Source organism: Camellia sinensis, chromosome 1 (genome assembly GCF_055761805.1).
Source record: "Camellia sinensis isolate YWXY chromosome 1, ASM5576180v1, whole genome shotgun sequence".
Lineage (NCBI taxonomy): Eukaryota > Viridiplantae > Streptophyta > Magnoliopsida > Ericales > Theaceae > Camellia > Camellia sinensis.
The window spans coordinates 172825526-172851368 of NC_138961.1; the positions used below are offsets into that span (position 1 = coordinate 172825526).

The following is a 25843-nucleotide window of genomic DNA, read 5'->3' on the forward strand; positions in this document are numbered from 1 at the left end:
AGTGTATTTTTTTAATTTTTTTGTGAAATATGAGTTGAGTTTGAAGTGATGTAGTAAAAAAGTAATGCGACTTAAATAAGATAATATAACTTAAATAGGATAGTGATTTTTTGACTTTTTTAAAATATCCCAAGCAAGGCTTTAGTCAAATATTTGATAGAATTTTTGGTATTTTAACAATTTTTTTTTTTTTTTTTTTTTTGATGATCGGACGGAAACGAGCCCAGCAGAACATGGACCAGAAAAAGGAATTAACCGTACAGACGCATTTCCGTCATTTCCACAGCCGCCGGGCCTAGATCCACCCACGCCACGCGAATCTGAAAACAGTGCCTTAAAACCCTAATTAAAATTGAATATTACACGTAGAATCTGAATCTTTTGAAAAACTGGTCAGAATCAACGGCCCCGATCAAATCCACAACCCCTATATACATGTCCATGCGATTCAGCAGACTGCGTGTTCATTTTGTCTGCGGAGACTCTTTCCATAGCTCACCCAGGGAGACAGAGAGAGGCACACACAGATTTGTAGAGAGAGAAAGAGAATTTTAGAGAGAGAGAGGCGCCATGTGTGGAATACTAGCAGTTTTTGGCTGCGTGGACAACTCTCAGGCCAAACGGTCCCGAATCATCGAACTCTCCCGGAGGTAGATTGATGATGTGTTTGATTTCCAAATTGCTTTCTTTATTTTGTTTGCTAAAGCATTGAATGAAAGTCCGTCAAATTGAACCAATGACGACGTGTATGTGTTTGCATTTTGGTTTATTATGTACTAATTATGGTTACCACGAATTGATTGCAATGAAACTTGATCATGATTGTATTTACGAGTCATTTCCCAATTTTCCTAGCAAACAATGACATATCAGATCGACTACGGTCAGGTCCGGTTAAGAAAGATTGTATCCAGTTGATCCATTGGTGTGGCTGGGAAAAATGAGAGCAAGTCATTTGCTGTGACGAACCAATTTGTGAGAAAATTTTCATTTTTTTTTGGCAAGGAAGCAATTAAATGTTGCTGGGTAGTGGTGATTGATGGTTTGGGAGAAAAATAGTGGGCAAATTCATCACATTTTGGTATGCATGTGGCCAATTAAGTAGGTAATGTGATATAATATTTTAAGGAAATAGTTTACAAATAGAAATTAAAAGTTTTCCCGAGAAATTGAAGAATGTGAAAATAAATTGTTGATCATGACTTTCCGTCCACGATTATATGGTAGAATTGAATGCCTTTTGGTGCTTCTTTGTTTGAAGATGTTGCGTAACAAATTTGCCAAACTTTAGTATGTGATTTTTTTGATAACAAATTTACCATATTGTGCTACTGTTCAACTATCCGTGTAATTGCCAAATTCATGGCCATTTTTTGACTAGTATAATGCCTTCAGTTTAAACGTACTAAGGGAAAAAATGTTTAAAATACACATTGAGCTCTATTCAAATGTTGCATTAGATAATGTGGATATTGAGATGCCAAGAGATGCTTTATCAGTGTTGTATAATGTGAGAGAAAAGAAAAAATGAATTCTGATTGAGATTTTGGATATTTGCAAAAGGTTAAGACCAGCAAGGATTGGGATTGTTGGGAAATGATTTTGCCATGTTGAACTAGTTGCCAAAGGATTGTGTCAATAAATTTGATCACACAAACACTGTTTATTATCTTTCCAAATTTATATGTTTAATTCTATTGTGTGTACCGTGTAATGTTCTAGTTTTGAACTCTGTCGCATTTTGCATACAGGGAATCTGTGAGATCTCATTTTTATTTACAATTTTTCATATTCTTTCTTAATAATATCCTATTTGCCGAAATAAATTGAACTAGTGTAGTGAATAGTAAGGTTAAAAGGTCATCCAATCTAATAAGCAGCAAAGTGCATCTCGGTGATGGATTTAGTTAAACCACATCTGATGAATGTGAAACTTTCAAATATCCATGACGTGACTGATTGACATTTGAGTAAGAGATTCACTAAAACACTGGCTCAGCTTCTTGCTGTCTAGTTTATGGCTATTAGACAGTCAAAAGTTGATATGATGACTGAGGTTTATCATCATATCCCAAGAAAAGAGAAAGAAAAAGAAATGCAATATGATCAGGAGACATGATGCATTATTGTTCTAATTGTCATGCTTTGTAATTTTTTTTTATTTTTATTTTATTTTATTTTATTTTTTTTCTTTTGTGGTTGAATTATGTACTTCAATATGTGGTTTGAGAGTTCCCTTTCTCAGTTAACAATGTCAGTGATGGCAATATGTGAAAAGGTAAGTTATGATAAACTAATCGTGGCAAATGTTTCAGAGAAAACCAAAATCACATTGATAAGACTAGCCAATACGTAGAATGCAGTGCTTTGTAACGATATTGAAATATGGCAATTGGAGTGATGGCATGATTTCTGCTGTGACTTGATGTGGATGTGCAACTTGCTTTGATGTTTTTATGACATTTCTTCTAAATATGGTGAAACTGTTCTTTCCAAGATATGTATGCTTCTTCGGTTCTTTTCAAAACAGATGTATACTTCATTATCTGCCAGTGTAAATTGCCTCCCAAAAAATTCTTTCATCTGCATGAACAGATTTATTATATTAGTGCCTTTATTTTAAATTTGTTTTGGATTCAGGTCCAAAACTATCACAAGAAGCTTGTTTTCCAAACGTCCATAGATTATTTTCAATTTCCTGGGATTTTGTGACCCAATAAGGGTCCTAACTGTTTATCCATTTCAATGGCTGCAACTGTAGGTTGCGCCATAGAGGTCCTGATTGGAGTGGCTTGCACTGCCATCAGGATTGTTACCTTGCTCATCAACGATTAGCTATTATGGATCCTGCTTCTGGAGATCAGCCCCTTTATAATGAAGACAAGACGGTTGTTGTGACAGTAAGTCAATTTATTCTCTTTAAACATGTTCTCATTGCTGTTTTGCATTTGTGGAATTCATTCTTGATATGCATTTGTAACAGGATGATGTGCAATATCCCCCTTGTAATTTTGTGTTTGAAATACATTTATTTGGGTAACTCTTTTGGCCTTGTTGATTTTGGAAGACAGATGAAATTTAGCATCTGACTTGTACATGGGTGGAATTTTTGGAGTGCACACTGATGTCAGTTATGGGAATAGATATGTTTTCTTATGCCATAACTGCGTGTGCAAGGTCCTGTTCTCAAATGAACTCTACTTACCTACCAATTTTTGAAGGTTAGAAAATACTTGTCAGGTTAGAAATATTACTTTGACATGGGGAGATTTTGTTTTGTCACAGCAGACAGAATTTTATTTTCTATGGTTTTGTTTTATTGGTTTATAGAGCTTTGACATGGATATATACCATGTATAATGGGAAAGATGAATTTTATTTAGCATCTGACTTGTACATGGGTGGAAATTTTTGGAGTGCACACTGATGTCAGTTATGGGAATAGATATGTTTTCTTATGCCATAACTGCGTGTGCAAGGTCCTGTTCTCAAATGAACTCTACTTACCTACCAATTTTTGAAGGTTAGAAAATACTTGTCAGGTTAGAAATATTACTTTGACATGGGGAGATTTTGTTTTGTCACAGCAGACAGAATTTTATTTTCTATGATTTTGTTTTATTGGTTTATAGAGCTTTGACATGGGGATATAACATGTATAATGGGAAAGATGAATTTGTTAATCTTATTTTGTGTTTGTATAATGGACTTAAGTTGGTCTGACTTGACTAGATTTGTTTGATAAAACTGAAAGTTAAACAGAAGTTTTTTAGCACTGAATTTCTGGTGTTGAAATATTTAATTACATAATTTTTATATTTGAAAATCATAAGATAAACATGTTAGTTGAGGATGAAAATGAAAACTAACTCTCATTAGGCGTATTCTACCTTCAATGATATGTATATGTTAAGTTTCTCTGCTTAAAATTGAGACCCATTTTAAGTCAAAGATTTAAGTAGCGGGTAATTATGCAACTGGGAACTTAGGAAGCACATTTGCAGGTGTGGGTATGGATGCGGGTACACTGATATGAAAAAATCTAAAAAGAATAATATATATTTTTATAATTTGTAATAGTGCATGATATATGACAATTAGAAATCAAATGTAAAAAAAAAAAAAAAAAATTGAAGTAACAATTAGAAAAACAGAGAACAATAGACAGGGAGTTGGAAAAACAGAGATGGAGATGGTTACTTCCGAGGGAGAGAGTGTTGTTGGAAAAAATAGAGAGGAAGAGGAAGAGTCGGAGAGAAGAGTATTTTAGCAAAGTTGACTAGGTTGTTTAGTAAAATTTTGTTGACTAGGAACATGCCAGATGAGTGGAGGAAGAGTATTTTAGTGCCAATCTATAAGAATAAAAGTGATGTCTAGAATTGTAACAACTATAGAGGAATCAAGTTAATGTGTCATATAATGAAAGTGTGGGAGAGGGTGATGGAACGCCGATTGCGAGATATAACAGAGGTGTTAGAGAATCAATTTGGGTTTATGCCTGGTAGGTCAACAATGGAAGCGATCTATCTTTTGAGGAGAGTAATAGAAAAGTATAAAGAAAATAAAAGAGGCATTCATATGGGATTTATCGACCTTGAGAAAGCATATGACAGAGTGCCCCGCGATATAATATGGTGGGTGTTAGAGAAGAAAGGGGTGACAAAAGGTTACATTGACGTGATTAGGGACATGTATGAAGGGGTGGTGACCACCATTAGATCGCCAGCTGGAGAGACAAATGAATTTCCTATCATTGTAGAGTTACACCAAGGATCTACCTTAAATCCTTATCTTTTTGCTTTAGTTATGGACGAGTTGACGATAAATATTCAGGATGACGTGCCATGGTGCATGCTTTTTGCAGACGATATTGTGCTAGTGGATGAGACTAAAGAAGGAGTTAACACAAAGTTAGAGATTTGGAGAAAAACTCTTGAATCTAAAGGATTTCGGATAAGCAGAACTAAGACAGAATACATGGGGTGTAAATTTAGTAACAGCAACAATGAAAGCAGAGGAGAAGTGAAGATTGAGAACCAAGAATTGTCTAAGAGTGAACATTTTCGTTATCTAGGGTCGATTATCACAACAGCGGGAGAGATTGATGCAGATGTGGCCTATAGGATTAAGGCGGGATGGTGTAAGTGGAGAAGTGCGTCTGGGGTATTGTGTGATAAACGAATACCCACTAGACTAAAAGGTAAGTTTTATAGAACGGCTATTAGACTAGCTATGTTGTATGGGACGGAGTGTTGGGCAACCAAGAAACAACATGTAGATAAGATGAGTGTGGCTGAGATGAGGATGCTAAGGTGGATGTGTGGTAAGACTAGACAAGACAGGATTAGGAATGAGTGTATTCGGGAATGGGTAGGAGTAGCACCGATAGAAGATAAGTTGAGAGAGAATCGTTTGAGATGGTTTGGTCATATTCAACGGAGACCAACAGAGGTAGTAGTGAAGAGATGCGATACTGTAACGGTAGATGGAAGTGTTAGGGGACGGGGTAAGCCTAGATTAACGTTGACTAGCGTTTTAAATAGAGATATGAATCTACTTAATTTGACTAATGAAATGGCCTTTGATAGGGCCGCGTGGAGAAGAAGGATTCATGTAGCCGACCTCATTTGATGAGACTTAAGGCTTGGTTTGGTTTAGGAAGAGTCAGAGAGAAGATAAAGCCAAAATGAACCCTACGTGACCTTTTAAAGTTTTGATAATTGCAAAAATGTACTATATTTCTAAAGTTCTTAAAAATAGGCACAATATAATTGTTCCAGTATCCCTATTTAAAAAAAAAAATAAAAATTTATGACCCAATGTACCCACAAAAGTACCCAAAACGTACCCAACCTAAGAGGTCTTGACATTAAAAATTGTCAGATATATATTTTGCTTACCTGGTATGCATGTAGCCGTAATGGTATGTTTACCCATACCAGGTAAGTACCCTGGTACTCGTATAATAATATTTTTTAGAGTACCCATGCTTCATAGTTATGCATTAACAAACATACTTAATTGTGAAACCACTAAAGGAATTTAACTTTTAAGTGCTTATTGTGTTATCCAATATGGCGTGAGTGACTTGATTTAACAACATATGATTGACTTTATGAGAAATTCAATATATGTTTTTTAAAAATGGTTTGTACCAAGTTGACTTGCCTAGTTAGAGCAAATGCTCAACCTAGATGAATTATCCGTAAAGTAAACATGAATCCAAACTATGGAAAAGTACTATTTAGCTCTTTTGAGTTTCTAGATCTTCCCAATGTTGTAATGATATAATGAATAATAATAGTTCTTAGGCTATAAAGATATTTATTTAATCCTTATCAATGTTAAAATAACCATTCAGTTTTGTTAAGGATTTAGTGTGTGGCGATTTCCGTAGACAAAATGTGTTCTAGTTGTCTAGCTTAGGTATATAAATCTAAGTGTCCAAGAGTTCAAGATTGAAACTATTCAAAGATAATGCATAGCGTGCTCTAATCTAATCTCAGTTATCATTGAATGAGTATATTGCATTAGTTTAGAAGACATTTTGTGATTGTGTATTCAGATGACAGGTTGGACGGGCTGGAATTCTCCATCATGAAAAAGGAAAAATGTTTAGGGCACATTTTGACACCTAGTTTTTTGAGAGGTTTTGAGAGGAGCTTTTAATGAAAGAGAATGTCAAAACTCCTAAATCTGAATATCCTACGACCAGTCTTTTTACATATATATAATTTGGATCTAAAAAAGGAACGTAGGCCGTTACAGGTAGGGCTCTAACACCCTACTTTGGACAATTTCAGATTTTGTTCTTCATAGGAAAAGTTGACTTTTTACTTATTTAGAATATATGGAATTTCATTATTTTGATATTTCTATTCAATTCACATGGGGGTATTTCGTTATTTGCATGTAATGTCTAAAGTAAATGGAAAGATAAATGTAAAAGGGGAGAGTCAATTGTAAATAAGTCTTGAGTAGTGTGGGATGGGGAACAAATTTTGTTTGATTTATTGATATTTTTACAAACTATGTTGTAGAAAATTATTTACACTTTGTCTTTTTTTCTTTTGTCTTTTTTTTTTTTGCCTTTGCAGTTTCAGCTTTCTTTGACTATCTGTTAATTTTTTCAATGGCTGTCAGTATATAATATATGTTTTGAAGATAGAAATCTTTGTTTTCAGTTGCTTAGTTCGCTCTATAGCTCCATGAACTCAGCCTCATGCTTGATTTCTATTGCTTCAATTTTTAGGTTAATGGAGAGATATATAACCATAAGCAGTTGAGAGAAAAGTTGAAGTCTCATCAGTTCCGAACTGGAAGTGACTGTGAAGTGCTTGCTCACCTTGTAAGTGCTTGAACAGATATTGAGATAGAATATTATTTGTTTCTTCTATATATGCTTATAAGACCATAGTGATGAATTATACTAAAAAAAGAAGTAAAATAGTGGGCATAATTTTGTAATAGAAAAAAAAAAAAAAAACCACTTGATTCTTTCATTTCTTTCCCTATTTATTTTTCCCTTTTTTGATTAAAATGTTTTCTTTTTCTTTTGTTCTCCGTATTACTTTGACTTTTGCTGCTTGTCTTCACGGAATCACTAGTATGAAGAATATGGAGAAGAATTTGTGGATATGTTGGATGGAATGTTCTCCTTTGTTCTGCTTGACACCCGTGATAAAAGTTTCATCGCTTGTCGGGATGCTATTGGCATTACCCCACTTTACATGGGCTGGGGTCTTGATGGTATGCAAGTCTTATTTTATTTTTTGGTTTCATTTGGGATAACTATGTAAATTTTCTCTCCATATGCATAGTTTGCAATTGTATGTTGTGTTATCATTTCTATGTTAAATGTTCAAATTATCAAGTTGAGCTTGCCAGCTGATGACTAATTTACTCGAGTTATTTTAATGTCTTAAGGAGGTGGCGTGTTACATGTGTAAAGCATTACTTAGATTTGCACGAGTTGCAATCCTGACCTCCAGTGTGACGTTGATTGAATGACTTACTTTTAAAGTACAATTGATCTAAAAGTTGGCAGTTGCAACTTGCACTGTTGATTACTACAACCACACACACTGATTTTGTGTCCTGAATCTGGCTTTGTTGATAGTCAGTTTTTCTTGTCTTTTAGGCAACACCAGTTTTTCATTTGCTTTCATGTTGTATATATATATATCTATGAACATTCAAAAAGGAACTATGCTTTTATAAGTATTGAGCAAGAACTACTTTCTCTGCAGGTTCTGTTTGGTTTGCATCAGAAATGAAAGCTCTAAGTGATGATTGTGAAAGATTCATGTCTTTCCCTCCTGGTCACATATATTCTAGCAAAAGTGGTATGCATGTGTTAATAAATTTTGGATTGAATTATTTCCCTGTTTAAAATTGAGGATTGTCTGTGCTGTCTCAGGTGTTTAATTTAGTTCATTACGATTGCATATCCTGTCCTAGCAATTCTTGATTTGTACAGGAATCTTAATAGTTCCTTAAACTTTATCTTTACCACCATTTTATACATTCTTTGTAGAAAGAAGTCTAATACCTTTTTCTGAGAAATGTTGATCAATAGTATTAATTTAAAAATAGGGCCATAATCAATAATTTCCCAGGTTTTGTATGTGGAAGCAATATCCTTACATAATTACCTAACTTCTCAGGAAAAAAAGAAACCTGGAAAATAGTAGTAGTATTTTTAATTTTTTATGGTAAACCTGAGACACTTTTCATAACAGAGTTTTTCTGGATTTGAAGGTAATTAACATTATCAACTTATATCTTTTTGTATTGTCAACTTCTTATTTCCCTTCCCCTAGCTGTACCAAATAAATATTACTTCAAGTTCTGTTTGCACTACCTTTCATATTATTGTGATCCATAAAATTTTCACTATGAACTACTCTCCGAGTGTTCCTGATGTTGCAAGTGATGCTGGCTATTCCATCTTCTTAATGTGACATATCTGCAGGAGGGCTCAGAAGGTGGTACAACCCACCATGGTTCCCAGAACAAGTACCTTCAACTCCATATGACCCCCTAGTCTTACGTGAGGCCTTTGAGAAGGTTTGCTCTGGACTTCCCTCATACTCTTTTGATTAATTAGATTGCTATTACATTTTGAATGGCTCTAATTTGTCACAAAACACTCAAAATAAGTAAGTATAGTGATGGCTGCAAAAATCAAATTTGTACATGTTATAAGTTCATCATAAGATCTGATTAGATATACATTGTTGGTACCAAAAAACATATACACCGTCTTCCCTTGTTCAAAGTTGAGTAATGCCAAGATGGAGGCTTCTTAATATTCAATGTCAATTCTAGTTGCCTTCTTGTAGCAAGTAAATGTCTCAATTTGACAGAATATTAAGTCAAATATTTATCTTTGAACAATAAGTAGTATGGCCTGCCTGCCTCTTGTCTGCTCAAAAACTTTAGCAAGTTAATTGCTAATGGGTTTGATCTGGTGCATGATAAGCTCCATGCCTCTATGTTGCTTACGTGTTTATTTTCTTTAATTCAGATTGAAAAAACAGTCCATTTTCATTGTTTTCTGGCATCTTTAAAGGCAGAATTGTGTTTAGCAGATTTGATTATTTATTTTTATTTTTATTTTTTATTAGATGTTCTTAGATTGCGTTAGACAGTGTCACTGATTTTGGAATTTCCAATATTTTTTCTTGGGCTTTATGAATGTTTGGTCAATTTCAAGCATCTTTGGGACCTGAGATTCATTAGGTTCATAGAGAAATGCATTGTTGAAAGAAAAATTATTGAATTTTGAGAGGAAAAAGAACTTCCGAAAAGTCTTCTTTGCATCTTTTAGTCAATCTTATGCTGCATGTAGTAGTGCTAGTGTTGTAAGCAACTTCTGAGCTGTGTTACTAGAGAATACTATTCAGTGTTTTTGGTTTCAATTTTCTGAAAATTGTGTTTTTTGTTTTTTGTATTTTTTTGTTTTTATTGAATATTTTTTAAATTTTAAGCGTTTTTTTTAAAAACTTTTTTAGATGCACCTAACTTAGATGTATCTAAATAATAAAATATTTGTAAAAAAAATATTTTAAAAAATTAATAAATACACAAAAATACGAAAAATGTACTGAATTTTCATTTTTTTTTGTATTTTTTGGTATTTAGTGTATTTTTTAAACTTTTTTTTCACAAATATTATACTTTTAAGTGTATTTATGTTATGTGTGTCTAAAAATTAAAAAAAATTGCTTAAAATAATAAAAAAATTCATTGAAAACATTAAAATACGGAAAATAAAAAAATAGAATTTTCTGAAAACTGTTTTTTGAAAACCAGAACCAAACAAGCTGATTACTTTTGTGATTTATGTAATCATATTGGGATACACATCCTAAAATATGGTGCACTTTTTTTTCCCCATGTTGTAAAGTTATTAATCCGGATTTTTTTTTCTTCTTCCCGTAATTTTCTTATTTTATGTAATAGCTAGGAAAAAGAAAAGGAATGCCCAATTAGTTGCATTCTATAGTAACTACTAGTATGATACAGTTTTTTTAGGATGAGATTGAGGAAATGGTTGTAACAAAGACAACAATAATTTTTTTTAAAAAAAAGAGTAGAAACACTCGTATCTAGAATAACCTTGATGCATCAGATTATGTGGTCTGATGTGTTTAGCATTCCATTGTCTTATAGTTTCCGACTACGTGGTCCTATCTTGTTTCTGTTCCGTTCCACTTGTTGTAATGATCATTTTGATAGTTAGAAGCTAGGAAGCATGGACAAGCCAGAATGGGTGATGTGATATACTATTCGGTGTGTCAATTTTTCTTATTATTACTTTTTCTTGGACATGTTAGGGACCTGTGTCTAAACACTCCTCAAGACACGTTTTTGGGTTTTCTTTTCAATAATTTTGGAAATTTGATTTGGGGTTAAAGTAGGAGTGTGTACGGGGTCCGTTTGGGTTAGTTTTGGGGGACTACCCTTGGCGGATTGAGAATTTTCTGACCCGTTGCCAAACCGCCTATCCTCAAAATTGGCTGGTGGTTGAATATTTTGGCAATTTTGAACCAGTGGGTTGAGTGGGTTAGAAATACGTAATGGGGAAAAACATAAGTGAACAAAGAAGCATAATTAAACCTCATGCCAACTGTCCCGCCGATATTTATCATCTAACTCGCTCACCCAATCTGCTGACCTTCTCAAACTGCACAGGTTGGTTTGGGTCTGTGTGGATTGCCGGGTTGACCTTTTTTTCACACTAATAGGTTAAGCAAAGAGAGAGGAAAGTCGAAAAAATAACAAAAATGCCCCAACATATACATTGATGTCTCTCATAACTCGGTGCCCTAAATTTATTTGGGAGAGGCAGAATAAAATCAAGAGATTATATTTTCTTTGACATGTGATTTATGTATTTTTGATGGATGATCTATTTATCATTGAACTTAAATGCTTTTTTTATTATTTTTCATGTTGAATTAGTGTTGGTTTTTCATTATTTTTTGCTGTGGTTCAATTTTATATTTATATAAATAGCAAATAAAAATATGTAAAAGTATTTTTTCTATCCCTGCCGTGTTCATATCTTGAAATTTTGAAATTCACTGTGACTCGTGTCCAACTCCGACTCTCCTGTGCTCCTCCTGTAAGAAGTCTGTCCTATCCTGATGTGCTTTTTATCCCTTTGAGTTAATGCATAGACCTGGCTGGGATGGTGCTTAGTGTTATCTTTTACAAAATTGTTTTCAAGTTCGGATAGGGAGGGTTGTGTTTGTTAACCTGTTTCGTGCCTAGTGTTTTGTCTTTTACACAACTGGTTTCAAGCTCGGATAAGGAGGGTTGTGTTAGGTAACCTGACCGGCAGTACGTAAAAATCTGTCAGCAAAAAATGATTCATGTAGCCGACCCCACTAAATTGGAATACAGTGCTTGGTTGGTTTGGTTTGCAATGTCTGGATCGGAAGGGTTGCGTTTGGTTACCTGTTTCGTGCCTAGTGTTTTATCTTTTACACAACTGGTTTCAAGCTCGGATAAGGAGGGTTGTGTTAGGTAACCTGACCGGCAGCACGTAAAAATCTGTGAGCAAAAAATGATTCATGTAGCCGACTCCACTAAATTGGAATATAGTGCTTGGTTGGTTTGGTTTGCAATGTCCCACGTCCATGTCCGTGCTTCTTAGGTTAGAAGAGTAGATCTGTGGATCCGTTCTTTCTCTTATTCAGTATTAGACCTTTGTCTGTGTGAATTACCAAAAAGAAGTAAAAATTCTTTTGAAAATCATACAAGTATTTCTTGGCATTATGCTCTTATTGATTATTGATTGTATTATTTTATTTTTGTTTATTCTATTTTCTTAAGATGTTTTATTGGCAATTTTTTATGCAGGCTGTGGTCAAGAGACTTATGACAGATGTACCATTTGGTGTACTTCTGTCTGGAGGCCTTGACTCATCAATTGTTGCTGCTGTGGCCTCCCGTTACATGGTCGAATCAGAAGCTGCTTGCCAGTGGGGATCACAGTTGCATACTTTTTGCATTGGTTTGAAGGTCGTAATACTTGTTTCATTTTAAATAGTTATGAGTTGTACCTTTCGCTATCCATTATTTATTTTGGAAGTGTGCTTGGACCATTTTAACTGTGCTGTATACAATCACTGTTATATATCTTTTGCATTGGTGCCATTTCTAAATTATTAGGAACATTTTGTTTCTTATTCTATATTTTTTTTGTATTTTCTCATTTTTTTGACATGCATTTTTGTCTGCTCAATGTTTTTTTAACCTCACTGACTAGCTTTATAGCTGTCTTATACTGTCCCATCTCTTTATCCATCCTACACACTATTGTTGATGTCCTCTCTCTGTTCCTAAAGGATATCAATGGTTACTCTTGAGCTCATCACTATCACAATACCTTAATTTCTAAACTTCGTGTGTTTTTTGTCCCATTTAAATGTTTTAGCTTATTACAGGGTATCTCTTCATGGTTCTTACTTTGGCAATCCCTCTTTTTTATGAGCTAAAATTATGTCATTAACAAGTAACACACATTGTGGGATACGTGTCATTTTCTTTTAAACCTACCATAAAAAAGTAATCAATGTTATTAGAGATGCATAGTTAATTTATATCTAGGAAGAATGGAAGATGATGACATAATAATATTAATTCAAAATATATGCGGCCTGTGATTCAGGATTTCAAAATTTTTAAATATCAGTTTTGGGTTGCTTCAATCAGTGAAACCTAATGGGGATTTTATTACTCTTGTGACAACGCATGATGACTTCCAAATATAGTAATTAAAATTAGTATATAAATACAATGTTGACTGTGATGTTATTAGCATCTATTTCATGTGGAAATATTGTCATTGGCGTGAGCAAAGTTTGAAAAGGCAGCAGCTTTAGGACTACACCATACAAAGCTACAGCTTCACCAAGGATTGCTTGGAAGAGTGCATTTTGGATTTTTTAAACGCTCAACTTGATTGACATATTTGTTTTTTTCTCCTTTTAAATGCCTCTGTTGCTTTTTCTTTCAGGGTTCTCCAGATCTGAAAGCTGCCAGAGAGGTAGCAGATTATCTTGGCACTCGCCACCATGAGTTTTACTTTACTGTTCAGGTATGCCTTCTTGTTTTCCGTCAACAGTAAGAAAATTCATCTATTGCGTTCATCCCCTGTGCTTTAGGATTGTAAGTTGATTTCCTTTGCTATATCAGGAAGGCATCGATGCACTTGAGGAAGTCATCTATCATGTTGAGACATATGATGTGACCACTATTAGAGCCAGTACTCCAATGTTCCTTATGTCTCGGAAAATTAAATCTTTGGGAGTAAAAATGGTTCTTTCTGGTGAAGGTTCAGATGAAATTTTTGGTGGTTACTTGTATTTCCACAAGGCACCCAACAAGGAGGAGTTTCACCAGGAAACATGTCAAAAGGTCCTTTTTCTTTCTCTGTATAGAAGTTGAAGAGTTTTTATTGTGCATTGTAAACTATAGCTCACTTTTGCATAGTCAATATATCGTTCCATTTCTGATGGCTGCTTAATATTTTATCAGATCAAAGCTCTGCATCTGTATGACTGCCTTAGGGCCAATAAATCAACTTCAGCATGGGGTGTGGAGGCTCGTGTACCTTTCTTAGATAAAGAATTCATCAACATTGCAATGAGCATTGATCCAGAGTGGAAGATGGTAAAGTACAGGGATCATGAATTTTGGTTTAAATTTATTTCCACTTCTTTGCACTGCACAATAGTTTGAGCTGGTGGCTACCTTAGAAACAAAATTTTTGTTTTCGTGCCATATAAAATAAAAATGTCAAATAATTGAAGACTACAAAAGGATTCACATTTAGCATCATGAGCTTATATGTATCACTATGTAACATGGATTTGGATACAAACTTGAATCTTAGGATATGTACGGGGATTTGTTATAGATACTTATATATGTTATATATTATATGATATTCTTAGATAAGATAATGTAAATTATGTAGAAATATACTTGAATTAAATAGGATTTAGGGAAAATATGAAATTTCTATCTCTCATCCATGTCAAAGGCTATAAAATGTTTCCTTTCTAGCAAATTTGAATTTCTTGTTCTTTAGACATTATAAAAAGTTAGATGATCCAAGTGTCTACATTGGGTAAGGGTGTCGGACACATACCACACCCTTATCCCTGTCATATCCAATGGACATGGGTACTTTGGGGGAAATAGAAGTCATGGTATTGAATTTTGGTATGTGCTGTCACTTCCATGCCCTCCTTTCAATATGTATACACATTATCTGAATTCGGGAATGCAACTATCGCTGTGTTAAAAATGGCATGGAATTAGTCTCCTTAAGTTGTTGATACATTATTACTGCTAGATGTTGGATGAATCTTATTTTTTTGTGTGAAGGGTCAGAAATTTGTATGACTGATGTACGTGTACAATTGAGCAATTATCAAAGTAAATTTTCCAAGGATATGCGTTGTAATTACCTTATTCCACAAATTACAGATTAGGCCTGATCTTGGAAGGATTGAGAAGTGGGTTTTACGTAATGCATTTGATGATGATCAGAAACCATATCTGCCAAAGGTTTGTGGCATTCCTACTTTGTGCACAGGTTTAAGCATTCTACTTCTCATATCAAGTTCTATGGTAGAGTTCAGTTATATTCTATCCCACCTCCCTTCCCCCAACTGGCAATCAGTGGGAAGAGTTTTATTGATCGATTTTATAGAATTATTTATAGATTTTTATACTTATTGTCTGAGTTGTTGAAAAGTCTCTTTTTTGGCCCTAGCACATTTTGTACAGGCAGAAGGAACAGTTCAGTGATGGAGTAGGTTACAGTTGGATTGACAGATTGAAGGATCATGCAAATGAACATGTACTAAATTTTCTTCACTTGTGCAAACATAACATGGTGTTAGATTTATTTGGCAAGCGGTGACCGTTTCTTGGGCATTTATTGTTAAGTGATATAATCTCATTTTCTGTTTGTAACTGGGCAGGTCACCGATTCAATGTTGTCGCATGCAAGCTTCGTATACCCTGAAAATACGCCTGCCACAAAAGAGGCTTATTATTACAGGACCATTTTTGAGAAGTTCTTTCCGAAGGTGGGATCTTATAACTTTTTCCTTTTCCTCTTCCTTTTTATCCATTTTCTAATCTTTTGGAGGATGATATAATTGTAATTGACTTGCTCTGCTTTTAATTCAAATGTTTTTGTTTATTACTTTCAATGATGTCAACAAGCAAGTGTTATCTGACTATGATCAATTTGATTTAGAGAGGGTACACGGGAAGAAATAGACGACCTTCATCTTATTTGGGTGGTGTTGAAGTTTTATAATATTCCTTGTTTTATTTTTTTTTAGGGCAGTTAAAATGAATTGTTTAATCATACCTGTCAATATGTTCTCTCAGATACTTTGTTTTCCTTATTTTATTTATGTTAATTGAATTTGACATTTTTTTGAGCAGAATGCTGCGAGGTCAACGGTTCCAGGAGGTCCCAGTGTGGCCTGTAGTACTGCAAAAGCAGTGGAATGGGATGCATCATGGTCAAAAAATCCCGACCCATCAGGTCGTGCCGCTCTTGGTGTTCATGCAGCCGCTTATGAGGAAGCAGTGGAGGCTAAGAATGCTAGTGTGATGAACGGTCTCCCTGAGAAAATACAAGGAGCAGCAGAGAAGACTGCAACAGTTGCTTGATTAAAAGAGCTAGTTTGTTTTTATTTTTTTGTATCTAAATACCACATTTTTTTTTTGTTTATTTTGTCTCGTAGGCATTGTGACAGCTTTTCCTTGTGATACTCATCATCCTTTCAGTACTCTCCTAGTTTCTTATGTTCAACTTTTTTCTTAAAAAGACTGGTCTAAACATGAAGTTCCTCCTAACAAATCATTCTCTCTGATCTTAAAAGGAGCATTTTGTTTTTGAAGACGGATATTTATTTATTTATTTATTTTTTTGAGATATTGACTGTAATGTGTGACTAGGTCATAGAGGCAAACGAGCCTGATGTTAGCTTTTAGCAACTTTAATTAGGCTTCTAAAACTAGGGTTTGAGTATTGTTCATTTGCTTGTTTCTATTTTTACATTTGTGATGTTCCGTGCTTTCTGCCATCTGTCAAATGTCCTGAGATTTAGTTTTCTCTCTAGTCTGTAGACCTAACATGTTGGCTGATCTTGTAACCTTGTGAGTAAACATGGTGGAAGTACCCAAAGGCTCAAAATTCCTTGCCTGCATTCCATCTTGGACGCTTGGAAATTATGCCCTGTATGGTTGCCTCTGTATTTGCAGTAAAGTCCTGAAATTGCTCCAAACTTGTAGGTATTTTGCCCTTTGATTTGATATTGGCTTGTTTAGTTGTGTTTTCATTTTCTACCTGAACTTGTTTGGCAAACTATTTTGAAAAATGAAACCTAATTTTGGTAAATTTTTCCAAAAGCAATCAACTTTGTAGGAAACACCAATGAATTTTAGAAACACACACAGGCGCACGCACAAAAAAAAAAAGAAGAAGAAATTGGGAGTTTTTGAATTTTTCATTATTTTTATTCTCGAAAACACAAAAAAACAAAAATACAACAAAACAGGGCCAGGCAGAAGTCCCCAAACTTGACTAGTTTAAGGGATTGTATGAAATGAGCTGAAGAGTCTTGCAAATATACAATTCTGACTTAATACAATTCCAGTGAATAGTTAGTACTTTCATGTTAAATTTCGTACGCTGTTTACAATTAAACTGTAGCGACAGCATTCTCTCCAAACCTAACCAGTTAGTTTCCAGCAAATGAAAACAAAATACAGAAAACAAAACCACAAACAAACACTTAAGATGTGTTTGAATCATGAATTTAGATATGAATTTTAAAAGAAAAAGAGAAAAAAAGAGTATTATATAACAGCATTTTACCAACGTTTGACCCACATTTTCCTTTTCTATATTCATAACCAAATTCATGATCCAAATATAATCTTAGAATTCCAAACTCCTCTTTGGTTTTCTATAAAAACTTTGGAAACCAAACAAACATTCAAGGGGAACAAAAGCCAAATAAAAACAAGTAAAACAGTACACGCGAAAGTTGGTGTAACGCCATAAAATTAACCGTTAGATTAACTGAACCAGAGCCGAGAAAGCAGTGCAAAGTCACTAGTTCTAGGGAGATGCGTTATAAATGTGCTGCCACAATTCACTTTATACCCAAAACTGGCTTCAAACATTATTCAAAACGCATTCATTATATACAGAGAGTACGGCAAGACACATCCATACAGGGTAACATCTATGTCTCTTAATATATACACAAGTCAACCACCCAGATCTATAGAGTGATGAATCATGGCAAAGAAAGACGGTGGTTTTGCTTCATGCAAGATCATTTTACCACCGGCAAATCCCAGGTGACTCAGTCCGCAACAATGAAACCATCTCTTCATACTGTGAAGCATATACAAAGCCCCACAACTGCACCACACCAAAAAAAAAAAAAAAAAAAAAATTTTTTTTGTGATATATACATATGAAAAGCAGAACCTACCATAACTATAAATAAATGGATATTTTTCGGGAATGCTTGTGGAGAAAGGGACATATTTTTTATTTTTTATTTTTTATTTCCTTGCTTTAAGCAAAAGAAAAATCCTATCCACCAGATCATTTTACATTTCAATCTGAATTAGAGAGTCTGTGTATAGCTAGCTACAAGTGTCCCTTGATGACATATGCATCTGATCATATATGCATTACCATTATGTATTAAAATAAAAAGGAGCTTTTAATGTAAGCTATAAAACATATCACTGTAGCACGAGCACTAATACGTACCCTATGGTTCGGTTCTTTAGCAAATATATTTGAAAGAGATTCATCGTACCCTATCCATATTTTATCTTCTGTTGTATTTTGTAAATGAACCTCTTGTGAACAAAATTAGTATTACACATCTCATTACTGTTGATGATGCACAATCAATCTCATCTATACTATTATAAAGAGAAGGCCCAACTTTGTGTTTGTCTCATTTTTTTGGTTTTTCCAGTGTTTCCTATAGCAATTAGGTGGGTGGTTATGCCCTAAATTCAGGGTGCATTTATTTATTTATTTTTTAAATCTCTGAACTTTTGATTTCAGATTTTGAATTAAATCATATAATTTACAATTATATTTTTTTGAAATAAAATGATCATATGCACAAGCATCGCGTGTGCCACCACTTCTAGTGTGTGTATATATATATATATACAGAGAGAGAGAGAGAGAGAGTGAGAGAGAGACAAACAAGAGTTCGAGTATAACAACCTCAATTTCCTTCACTTCAAAATCTTCGGTGTGTGCCAAACAAGAGTTTCCATATGTTTCCGAGTCTGAACTTGAACCGTTTAATCTTGAACAGGGAAACAAAAAGTTAGATTACAGTATAACAACTCTACCTTCAATGGGGTTTGAAGTCTGAAACACTTAATAAGAAAGTCATAAACAAAAGAAAAGAGAATAGAAGAGGGAGAAAGAAACTCACAGATCACTATCCAAATAAAGTGCGAAGTGACTTCCACCACCCAATGCTAGAAAGTCCGTGGAGCACAAAGTGAAATAGCGATTCAACCCTGCTTAATATGTAGCTGTCAGTTTATCAAATTTACCACTTAACAATGATACAAATCAGAAGACTAACTTTTGGCTGTGTTAGACAAAACATGACAATCTTTTTGATGAGGATATGTAATACCTAAAGATAAAGATGGGATATAATATGCTATAGGATATGAGATGGATTATATATACTGTGTGGTCACTTATATTATGTTTGGTAAAGATAGGATATAGGATGTAGGATGAGATAAGAGAAGAGTAATTAGTTTTGACATTTGGAGGAAAGATTTCCTATATCTGACGGTGGGAGATATACAATACCATGGGGGTGTTGGTATCGCATATCCCCTTCTTTTGCATCATATACTATCCGGACTCTCTATATCCATGAGATATAGGGAGACGAGAAAACATGTAGGATCCACCTCATATTATATCCGGTCCCACCCTCATATCCGCCCCTTATATACTGTAAACAAACAGGGCCTAAAATTCTTGATTTCAACTTTGGAAACTTTTTAAATTATTATATTTTGCATTTTTCTTTTCCAAGTGCATTGCAAGGAAAGATTTGAATTTATCCATGGAAAAAATGGACTAGTAATAATCCTAGCCATTGCTGTCAGATCGTGAATCGTTTTGACTTGTGAATAGTAAATTTTACTTTATTAGCATAATCTATAATTTTATATATTTATGTACATATAAAAATACACATGTAGTGTTTAAAATGAAATAAATGTCAATATAACTAAATTGTTTGTATAAATACATATAAAACCACATTTATCAATACAATTAGTTGATCTCTTTTATTTTACTTATTTATTTATTTGTTTTTTTTAACTAAATCACTTGTGAATCACAATTGAATTGTAAGATTCACTCAATTTAAGATTCAATTGCACGAATCGAATTGTTTTGCTTAAAAATGTATCAAATCATATGATCTAATTGCGAATTGTAAGATTCTCCTGGTCCTAGCCACTTTTGCCAATTCTTGTTCAACTTTATACATGACAAGAAGAAACATATTTGTTCCAGCAATCAAGCATTTCTCAACCCTAGAAGATAGATTCTACAGAGGGAATGGCATTTTCAAACAATCAAAGTATTCAGTTTTTGCCTCTAGCATGTCCTTATAGTCTAAAAAACTAAAAAGTATTGTGGTGCAAATGGGTAAACAATAATCTTTAATAGTCATGAAGATCTGATCCAGAGATTAGGGCAGGAAGGTCTGATCTAGCATTGAAGACATCATCAACAAGAAAACAACTATTAGAAGACGCAAATTTTACTAACAAATTTTCGCAATAAGATAAATAACAAGCGTGTAATTTGGGTCAAGAATCACTTTGGTCCTTATAGTGTCATTTGTGAAAAATGACCATATACTCTCCAATTTGTTTCAGTTAGGTCTAGCTGTCAAATTCTTGTAAGGGATTCATTTTGGACAGGAAAAGCATGACAATGCCACATGGCTTTCTATGACAACATGGAGCTCCCATGGATCCTACGTAGCTCCCATGTGGAGCTACATGTGTTTGTTCTGTCTAAATCCCTTATGGGGAGCTGATAGTTGACCCAATTGAAACTGATTAGAAAGTATAGCAGCCACAGCGCCACAACTGAAACTACATGGCTCAAAGCGAAATTGGGCTCAAACTTCAGGGGTACAAATGTAATTCACCTTTTACAAAAACATTTTTCACAGTAATGCATTACAAGTATCATGCCCCTATGAGAAACATAAAGCAAGTAAAGTGTAAGAATGCCATTCCAATCATTTGTTTTAAATCAAATAAAATCATTCAGAAAAAAGGAGAAAACAAAGAAAAGAAGACAAGTGCTTTCAAAAGCAGAAGATGCACAAAGAAAAAACAGGAATTCCTTGAAAGACAAAGGTATGCCTATTACCTGTGGGCCGGAATATAACTGGATGTCCAGGTGTATTTGTAAACACAAATGAATTATTTGTTCCCTGCTCCAAATCCATTGTTGAGTCAGAAAATATGGGGAACAAATCCTTGTCAAATTAGTTCAAAAAAAAAGTGTTGTTTAGCAGCACCTCATATTTTCTCTTGCTCGTGGGTCTTAAGGGTGCCTCAACTAAGCCACCAAATACTGCACCTTTACGATCTCCAACAACCTGAAAAATAACACAGTTGTGACTAAAAGAAAGAGAGTTTGACCACAGATGAAACTTATACGTACACACACCGGAAGGTCAAAGAGTCCAATGCTATCATAGTAAACTGTTAAGGAAACAAATATCCAAAGGAATGTTACCAGACGAAATAACAACCAAAACTTATCTCTAAAAGCATGTGACTGCACCACAACCATATCCTGTTTCTCAAGCATGTTTGGTTGAGTTATTCCTTCTAAGGATGTTGAATCAGTATACTTGTTCTTGACTCGTAGACTACACTGGTCCAGAACCTCCATTGATAAAAGCATGGTGTTGATACAACAACAAATATGTTTGCCTTCTGATACACTATGTAGGGTGCTTTAAAAAGTCATATTTTTCTAATTCTCATGATACATCCAGGAAGATGCAGCTAACTGAAATATATTGGTAGCTAAAATAAGTCATGTTAGGACAAAATGTGAAGTAAAGAAAACTCTTTCACCTGTCACAAGTATTAAAATACTGGTTGTAGCCGTAATATAACAGCACAGGCAAATGGGCTTTATAGTTGTGGGCAAAGCAAACTCTACATAGGTAGTACGCTGTACTATACATGAGTTAAAATGTGGAGGCGAAAGATATAATATTGTATTGGATTAAATATTGGAAATTGGGACAAATTAGTGGGTGAGAATTTCATGCTTTTACAATATTACCATTTGGGACATCCATAGGTTGGGAACAGCACTTAGTCGACAGCCTAGATTAACCGTAACAATGGAAGATTCAGAAGCTAGTTTGCAAACACAATTAAATAATGAATTTGCAAGAAAACCAAAATGCACAGCAAAAGGAAGAAAAATGCAGTTATCGGCATCCTTATCTGTATTAAATATAACATGCAAATGTCCCTTCAATTTTGAGAATGTAAAGGACAATTTCCAATGATCCACAAATTATTTGGGAATCACTAGCAGTCTAGCTTCATTTGAGAATTTGTGAAAATGGTTTAGAAAGCCATATGAAATAGATTGTAGAAACAATTGGCAAATAACATGTTCGTCCATCCTAGCGAACTAATTTTCACCAAAAAAAAAAATGATGTCCTTTGTCCATGGAGCTGCCTCCATTTACCTCTCTGTTGTCATTGTCAGTGTTTGTTTTTCCCCCGCAACATGGTTGCCACCAACAATTAACATGGATATCTCAAATTGACTTGACAAAAAATTATGTGTGGGAGTGTAGAAGAAAAGATCATTAACTACCACAAATATTTGACAATAGATTACCAGCAAACTGAGACCAGGACAAAGCATGCTTCTTCTATACAGTGTTGAAAGTGAAATTCCGTGCCTCCATGTGCTGCAGAGACAAGAGAGTGATGTCAAACGAAATGGAAAATTGTTAAATGATACCAAACATATGAATATTCAGAAAAGATTCACATTTAAATTAACAAATATACCCCATTCTATACCTGTAAAGTAATATCCATTTCCTCCCCTGAACAAGGGCAGGGAGTGCAAGATAAAGAGTACTCCGTGTTTTCTCAGTGAGAAGCAATGAGGGTTCAGAAATTTCTGGAAGATTGTCCAAATGCTCAGGTTCACTCAAAGTTTGCATAGGAATACCATCATCCTCAACGACTTTAGAATTGTTTCCACCATTGATTGTCATGTCAGAACTGCCCTTACGTTCTGAGGCTCGATTTCGGTACCCACCTAGTCTTGCAGCTTGAGAAAGAGCTCTACCAAGGGATTGTTTACCCCTTGAAATTAAACTCTTCTTTCCAACACTTCCTTTCATTATTGGGTCACATATTGGTTCACACGTCTCCTCTTGACACTCATTTTTCCCATCAAGTTTGGGATTAGTTCCAGATTCTGATGATGATAGTAGGGAATACAGGAATGCAGAAAAAGAAGATGTATCAGGCCCATCAACTAAATCTGCATTACCCACTTCTGAAATTGACTCTAGTTGACTTCGTTTTGGCTCGGTCTCATCGTCCTATCAAAACAAAAATTAAATACTTAAAAAAGTCGGAAATAAACAAAATTATTCTAAATTAAATGCAGCTATATCAATATAAGTTAAAAACTTTCTACATCCATGTGGTTGAGGGTTATATATCACTAGCATCCAATGCAACTCCTTTGAAAGTTTTCAACTTATAAGGAAACGCTTCCATTTCTTCTTAAATTAAAAACCAAGTGGTCGCATGCTTGTGGTTCTTGTGATACTCCAAACAGGGTCTGCCACAATTTTCATTCTTTATCACTGTAATCTTTCTCAAAGAAATAAGGATTGCAATTTATATATAGGAAGACAAGATAGGGGTGATTATAGAGCATGTATTCAAGAAATGAGAAAAACTTCTATTGGCCATCAAATTAGTCTTTATAATAGAAATCTTTATGGTATTTTATGGAATAACGGTGAATCATATGTTAAACGTGCATGAATGAAGCCTGCAAAATTTTCTCAATAATATTAACAATAAAGACAAAAGATGGATGGTAAAGGTACCCATTGAATAAACCCAAGTAACAAACCCATAAAAACACACTGCATAAAGCAATCAAAAAAGCTAAATTTTGAATTGGGTTTTCTGTTCCTGCAATTAGATCCAGAAACACTGATCTTCCACTAGATTAAACATGCATATCAAAAACAATTAAAGAATCCCCTGTAAAAACCCTAGAAACGACCTCCAAGAAATTGTATATAAACCTTCAGAAGAATACTGGAAAACAAAAATCCAAGTACAAACCATAAAATTTGAAATTGGGTTTCCAAGAAATGATCAGAAAAATGGAAAATAGGTAAATAGATATATACATAGGAGTCATCAAAATCTTATTGAACAACAAATGGATTAAGAGAGAGACTTACAGCTTGAGGATGTTTAGGCTTGGAGGGTTTGTCAGAGATGGGGTTGAGGAAGACAGTGGTGAGATCAGATACAAAGTGGGCAGCTTTACTTCTTAGAGAGGGGTGGTGTTGTTGCCTACCCATTTTCTGATCAAAAATAAATATTCCCACTTTCTAAATTTATATATATTACTCTTCTCTCTAGAAGTCAATAATAATCTGTAGGTATGTAATCACTCTCTTAGGTGGAAGAGAAGGAATCGGGCGAAGATGAAGAGTATGGTCTAAGTCTCTCTCTCTATCATCTTCTTCTCGTCAAGAACCTGTCAAAAATGTTGACCCATCTGCGGACATACCAACCTTTTTTTTTTTTTATCTTTTGTAAAAAAAAAAAAAAAAAATAGCAAAAGAGGTATACTTATCCACTTCGCGTACCTTATATAAAAATTTAGAGATTATTTAAAATTTTATATTAATAGTTTAGATTTATTTTATATGTAATTTTACCTTTTATCAATTCAATTTTCACCATCTAAATTTATTTCTAAAGCCTTGTTTGTCATCACTTAAAAAAAATTAAAAAGTCACTATCTTATTTAAATCACACCATCTTATTTAAGTTACATCTTCTTTCCACCACATTATTTCAAACTCAACTCATATCTATACTATATATTAAGTAAAAGGGGGTTTTTAACCCCAAACCTTGTAGGAGTTCCAATCTCCCAATCTAAATTTCCTAATTTTTTGATTTTTTTTAAATTTTTTTTTTAACATTTATTAACTTCTCCCAACTCCCAAGTCTTACCCTTATAATAATACTTTATTGCATCAAGAACAAGCATAAAAAAAATTCTTTGAAATCCAACACATGAATTCCTTAAAAATTCCCAACACATATGATTATTATCACTCATAATAACATTTTAATGCATTAAGAATAAATATAAAAAAATTTTCGTGAAAAATTTAACACATATGATTATTATCAAAATATTAAACTTTAATATAATATAAAAAAAGAAAAAAAGAAGACATTTTAAAAAAAAAATATTTAAAAATCACAATTCACATATATAGATAATTATAAAAACAATCCGTGCATAGCACGGGTGATATGCTAGTTTCATAAAAAGTCAAAAAGTGCACTTATTTAGAACATTCCAAATAACCCCTAAGTACATTTTGGATCTCAAATTTTGAAACTCTAAGTTTGCGTTTGGTTTAGTTTTAGAGTTGTAATTCTCTTTTTAGAGTTATGATTTGAGTGTGAAATTATGAGTTGAGTTTTGAAAAGAAAAATTTTGTTTGGTTATGAATTTTGAAAAGTGTTTTGAAGGGAATTTTGAAAATAGTTTTTAAATTTTAAAAAGAATTTTCAAAAAGGTTTTGAGTTGTGTTTTGAGAGAGTTTTTGAATTTTAAGTTGTATTTTGAATTTTTTGTATTTATTTTTTAAAAATATTTATACATTTTAAACATTTTATTTTATTTTGTAATTATTTTAATTTTTAATTTTAATATTTTAAACTCAAAACATAATTTCACATTCAAATCGTAACCAAACATATAACTTAAAACTAAATTCAAAAATTATTTTCAAAACTTATAACCAAACACATAAATTGAAACTCCACATTCAAATCATAATTAACCCATAACAAAAAAATTAAAATATTTAAAAATATATTTATAAAATAAAATAAAATATTTAAAATAAAAAATAAAAAA

The 25843-nt window shown here is 33.7% G+C and overlaps 2 protein-coding genes across 4 annotated transcripts; one reads left to right on the forward strand and one right to left on the reverse strand.

Annotated features, from left to right (window-relative positions):
• Nucleotides 1–215: 215 nt before the first annotated feature.
• Nucleotides 216–16405, forward strand: LOC114318021 (asparagine synthetase [glutamine-hydrolyzing] 2). Its single transcript, XM_028264852.2, has 14 exons — nucleotides 216–650; nucleotides 2762–2900; nucleotides 7253–7348; nucleotides 7608–7749; nucleotides 8250–8345; nucleotides 8975–9069; nucleotides 12373–12534; nucleotides 13532–13612; nucleotides 13711–13932; nucleotides 14053–14187; nucleotides 15010–15090; nucleotides 15299–15385; nucleotides 15510–15617; nucleotides 15985–16405. The coding sequence occupies exons 1-14, from the start codon at nucleotides 571–573 to the stop codon at nucleotides 16213–16215; spliced, it is 1755 nt and encodes a 584-aa protein (XP_028120653.2). The 5' UTR covers nucleotides 216–570; the 3' UTR covers nucleotides 16216–16405.
• A 1192-nt stretch (nucleotides 16406–17597) lies between these two features.
• On the reverse strand, nucleotides 17598–24525 carry LOC114318028 (TLD-domain containing nucleolar protein). 3 transcript variants are annotated; one of them, XR_014341285.1, is made up of 8 exons: nucleotides 24135–24524; nucleotides 22717–23249; nucleotides 22529–22601; nucleotides 21174–21547; nucleotides 21023–21086; nucleotides 19032–19119; nucleotides 18815–18899; nucleotides 17598–17980 (listed from the first exon to the last, which is right to left on the reverse strand). XR_014341285.1 is itself a non-coding variant. In XM_028264866.2 (8 exons), exons 1-8 carry the CDS (start codon nucleotides 24255–24257, stop codon nucleotides 17897–17899), a joined length of 1131 nt encoding a protein of 376 aa, XP_028120667.2. In that variant the 5' UTR covers nucleotides 24258–24525; the 3' UTR covers nucleotides 17598–17896. The 3 variants fall into 3 exon arrangements, 1 of the variants encoding a protein (XP_028120667.2); XR_014341286.1 differs by having other exon boundaries at nucleotides 21174–21254; nucleotides 22374–22601; XM_028264866.2 differs by having other exon boundaries at nucleotides 21174–21254; nucleotides 24135–24525.
• Nucleotides 24526–25843: the final 1318 nt, after the last annotated feature.